Source organism: Nanorana parkeri, unplaced genomic scaffold, assembly GCF_000935625.1.
Source record: "Nanorana parkeri isolate BGI_ZX_2015 unplaced genomic scaffold, ASM93562v1 scaffold136, whole genome shotgun sequence".
Taxonomy (NCBI): Eukaryota; Metazoa; Chordata; class Amphibia; order Anura; family Dicroglossidae; genus Nanorana; species Nanorana parkeri.
This window is the reverse complement of record NW_017306404.1, coordinates 257,820-262,788: the sequence shown is the minus strand read 5'-3', so window position 1 is coordinate 262,788 and position 4,969 is coordinate 257,820. Positions and strand designations below refer to the sequence as shown.

The 4,969-nt window shown below is 39.4% G+C and overlaps 1 protein-coding gene across 1 annotated transcript in view; it reads right to left on the bottom strand.

Annotated features, from left to right (window-relative positions):
• The window catches only part of LOC108785006 (schwannomin-interacting protein 1), a 323,306-nt gene extending 319,908 nt beyond the window's left edge, over positions 1-3,398 (bottom strand). Inside the window, exon 1 of the mRNA XM_018553973.1 lies at positions 3,163-3,398. Within this exon, the coding sequence (XP_018409475.1) occupies positions 3,163-3,171 (9 nt within the window). The 5' untranslated portion in view covers positions 3,172-3,398. The remainder of the gene's footprint in view (positions 1-3,162) is intronic.
• Positions 3,399-4,969: the final 1,571 nt, after the last annotated feature.

Below are 4,969 nucleotides of genomic sequence, written 5' to 3'. Positions count from 1 at the left end.
GGTGTCAGGTGCAGAAGATGAATACCAGGATTAAATTTGAAAAAAGGTGTCAGCAATGAAGCTGTATCCACTAATATGATTTAAACAACAATTTTCATATTTGAATGTGGTGTGCATTTAGAACTCCACCATGCTTCAGCTTCCAAAGTATGGGCTTTTGTGAAATACTGAACAGAAACACCGTACTGTATATAAATGATCCTTATTATACAAAGTGTGAAAACCTAATAATTGACACAGGGATTGTGCTGAATGGCAGAATGTCTTCCATTCACCGACCGCTCTACACTTGATTAGATCTATGAGGTGTCTTGTGAAACGTGTCATGACCTGTGGCATGTCTGCGGCTCTGCGCAATAATTCAAAATGCAAGACACACTCACACTACTTGTTTAAATATTCATAGTTTCAGGCATTGAGGTTTTCCACACTCATTTTGTTTTTCATTTAATATTTACAGTAGAATGACAGTATTTGCATGGTGCATGTTGCTGCTACTGCAGTTTGAGTATAGTCTGCACCTTTCATGTCTTTACATTAATAGGGGTCAGCCAGCACTATAGAAGATTATTTGTGGGTGCATTATGTGCTCTTCACCTTTACTAAAAGCATATGTGTTCAGCCATAATATTATTTAAGCAGATCATGTTAAAAGGTTGGGAATGCAATTTACTGTATCTATAACTGCCTGTTTACATACTGCTTTTTGTATACCCAGAGGCTGATAATATGTCTGTACGGCACATCTGGCCTTAGAAATTTAGTATAAAGCATACTGGAAATATTGTTCACAGTAACCAATCAGATGATTTCTTAATTTTTAACTTGCATTGAAAACAATGTCAGCCTAAACTTGATTGGCTGCAAATCACCAACTGTATTTCTACAGGTTTGTTATGTGTTATGTATAATCCAGTGGGATACACACACACCATAGGTGAAAGCATCTAGGTATGGGAGTATTTGTACCTTACTAGAAGGCTAGTGTATAGGACTATATACAACAAGTGTTCAGAATAATCTACACATCATTCTAGTCTTTTATGCATTAAACATTCAGGGTGACTTTGGCCATCCGTCCCCTCCATCACATCATTAAATCCAGTTAAAGCCTATCAAGCAACCTGCTGCCAATGGTATTACCACCATTTACATGGAAACATAAACCTCATTGATTCTTTGTTTTATACAAAAATTAGAGTTAAGGGAACCATTACTTGAAAATAATACTATTGGGAAAATGGCACTCAACTGAAAAGCTGCCAAATGAAGTCATTTTATTGGCTGTGATCTCTGTGTGTTACATCACAGCAGTGCAGCTGCCAATCGGAAAGCATTAATGTATCAATATTTGAATAAATTGACATAATTGTTATAATTAGCGCGATAAAGATATACATATAATATAATAATATTATAATAAAGGGCACAGGGTTAAACGTTACCTATTAGCTTGCAAAAAAAATGTCTCATAAATAGAACTATTGGATCAGCGGGTAAAAAAGAATTCACAAAACATGGCACCGGCCGCCAATTGTAACAATTCTATTGGCTGCGACTGGTGAAAGTGACATTGCAGTAGATTCAATTATCAACAGGAAGATGACAGGAACACAAAGTAGCTTTTGATTACATTTGCAAGGTGACCACCCTTGTGAATGATTAGCTTAAAGTCAAACTCTTTTAGAACAGCTCCAAACCCATCGAAGGCTTACAGTGTTTTACTACTGCGCTATAATTATTTTGAGAACAAGATCTTAATTACTATTCCACAGAAGGTGCAATCAAGCCCGTGGTGTCAGTCACGCAGACAAGCCTACAAGTCAACATGATTAGATTGTTGTTAAATCCTGAACTGAAGAGGTGTTGTACGTTTTGCAAAATGTAGCTGAAGTTCAAGCCATGGATGCTAAAACTGAAGCACTAACATGCCAAGCATACACATATACACCTTCTAAAAGAAAAACCTTAAATGAAATAAAATGATACATCCTGGTTATGGTAAAACCAAACAGATAACAATTCTGGAGCTTCATCATTTCAGCTATAATTCACATGATAACTATACAAGGCATTTTCAACAGCTTTGTTACTCTGTCAAAAACCACCTTTGATTGATTACAATGGTATACCAAAAGAGAAATGAAAGTAGCTGTGCACAGGTCATTTGGTTCACATTCTGGAGCAATGCCCAGCGGCTCAAAGGTCCTAATAATTAAACCTCCCTGTGTGAGTCTGCATTCACTCTTGTTTTAAAGGGTTACTCCACCCAAAACCAACATTATATATTATGCTAGATGCTGCCAGGCTGTATCATGCATTGATTTCTAATATGATTCCACTAGAGTTCCCAGGTAGCCTATGACGGTATTTACAAGAGGGTATCACTATACATGGAATGTACTATGAACAGTGGGACTCGTGTAGGGGCAGCAGGAGTAGTATATCTACAAGTTTAGGAAGATTTTGCTGATGGAATCTCTGAAAGATATAAGAAGGCAGTAAGTGATTTCATTATTTTCATATTTACAAAATACGTTTAGAAGTATTTTGTAAATGTCTGTTAAATAAAAGTATTGGTTGTATCAGGGGACCATTTGCATAAGTACAAAACAACGTTCAGTTTAATATAGATAGAGGACATATTTTCACACCCTCTCACTTGAAGCAACCAGGCATGAGACAAAGTGCCGGTACTTACACCATGATTCACGGTCTACCTGGGATGCTCTAAACTCTAAATCCTAGCAGCTACACGCTGTACTGTGCTTTGAAGCAAATGAACAGCATGATACCTACAAGGAATCTACCCTGAGCAACCCAGCTCTGTATTCTGGATTTGCATCTTTGATACCTGGAACATAATCTGCAAAGATACATTCAATGACTTCCCAGCCTTTCATATCCAGTAACAGATAGACCCCCAGTGACATTTAACTCATACATTTACATCACAGGCAAAGTCAGACTTCCTCTAGTACTCCCCTTTAGAAATCTACCTATGCATTTTGTGCTCACAAGTAAAACAAGAGAGACAAGGTTGTCCCAGGAGGGATATCTTTCATTAAATTAGTTTCAAAGACAAGGCAAAACAACACACACGGAGCAATACAAGCGAACAACACCAAACTGTCATGTTCAGGAAAGAAGATGAGATATTACCAGTCTCATAGTGAAATTCCTGGAGGGCTCTTGCGGACACAGACCCTTGCTGATGTAATTCTGCTGGACCACTGGACTGGATGTGACTGCTGCTGAGAAGGAGATGAAGTTGAGATTACAGTTCTTTGGCTGGAGCTCATTCAAGGCATGAAAGATCCCATAGACAGCCACACAAGATGCTCCCTGCACCCTCCTCACTCAGCACTGAGTGCTGTGCTGCTGAAGAGAGTGCACTGATGTAAAGGAACCTGAATATTCACACTGCTCCTACCAGTGGCTCTGCAGCTCTGAGCTCATGTTAACTCCATCACTGCCTTGTATAAACAATGCTTGGCCATGTAGCTGCTCTTACAACAACACTTCTAGGACACATGTTTCTCCTTACAAATATTTAAGAGATTTTTCTCTTGGTCATTTTATGGATTTAAAAAAATGTAAACTGATACATTCAGAAAAAGAAATGTTTTATAGCTGACCTCGAGGATTAACCCTTCCTTCCCATCAAACTTCTATCTCCCTATGTAATAATCACAGCAAAAGAATATATGTAAATCTTGTACTACTGTGGCAAGCAAACGTATTCTTTAAAGCCCAACTCCAGTCAAATCAAATCTTAACCCAGGCAGTGGGGCTACCCTCACACTGCCAGGGTTAAGTGCTTGATTTGTCTAGAGGGCTAAAAACAAAAGTTACTCACCTGAACCGCGATCCCAGCTTGCTCTTAGACTGCTCCCTTGTGCCAGTCTCCTCCTCTGCTCTAGTGATGCTATGTCCTCTGCGTCCTCACGTTCTATAGTCTATACACTGTACAGAATGTGAAGACTCACAGGACCTTAGACCAATGGAGCAGAGGGGGAGCGAGGCTGGAAGGACCGAGGCTGTAAGCACGTTGGCTCAGAGGATCAGGCCAGTATACATTTTTTTATTTTAGTACCTAGATGAGAATGAACACTTTACCCTTGCAATATGGGGCTAGCCCCTCTGCAGGGGCTAATATTTGAATTGTCTGTATTCATGCTTTAAAGTCCAACGCCAGCTCCCTCCATCCACCATCCCCTTGCTCAGTTGCCTGCTTCCTGGCTACTCCCCTCCAACAGTCTCTGTTTCCCTAATATTGCAACTATATGTCTAATAAAGTATGTTATAAGTAAATAAGTATCTGGCATGTTGCAAAGCAGAGACTGGACAGAGAGCAATCAATTTGATGCAGCTGGCCAGCTTGAACTTGTATTACAACATATGCAAACCAAGAAGCCCTGTTTTAATGCAAAAGTTTCCTAAACATATGAAATAGAAACATCGCGCGACATCCGCAGGAGAAAGGGTCCTGCTGAAGCGACAGCGACGAGCAATGGGCGACATGGAGCTGTACATTAGAACAGCTCCATTGAATAACATTGGCCGGCGACTTCTCGCGATATCGCGCGGCAAAAATGCGCGAAATAGCGGGATTTTACGCACAGTGTGAATGGGGCCTTAGGCAAAATAGGGAAACACGCATATTCAAACATTTATACACTTAATAAAACACATACACACGTAATGAAACACACAGATCACGCACTTATTAAAACACACACATTAAAAACAAACATGTTACTGCCATAATTGTTATGTTTGTAATGGCTAATGTCTCCATGTCTTTTGTCATGTAATATATGTTTGGAAAAATGTAATAAACATTTAATATACAAAAAAAACAAACAGAACTACTAATAAAAATGAATAAATAAAACATTGCCCCCTCTCCTGCTTACCTGTTTTGCAGGGAGTTGGGCTGCATCACTGGGGGCTCTCATCTCTGCAT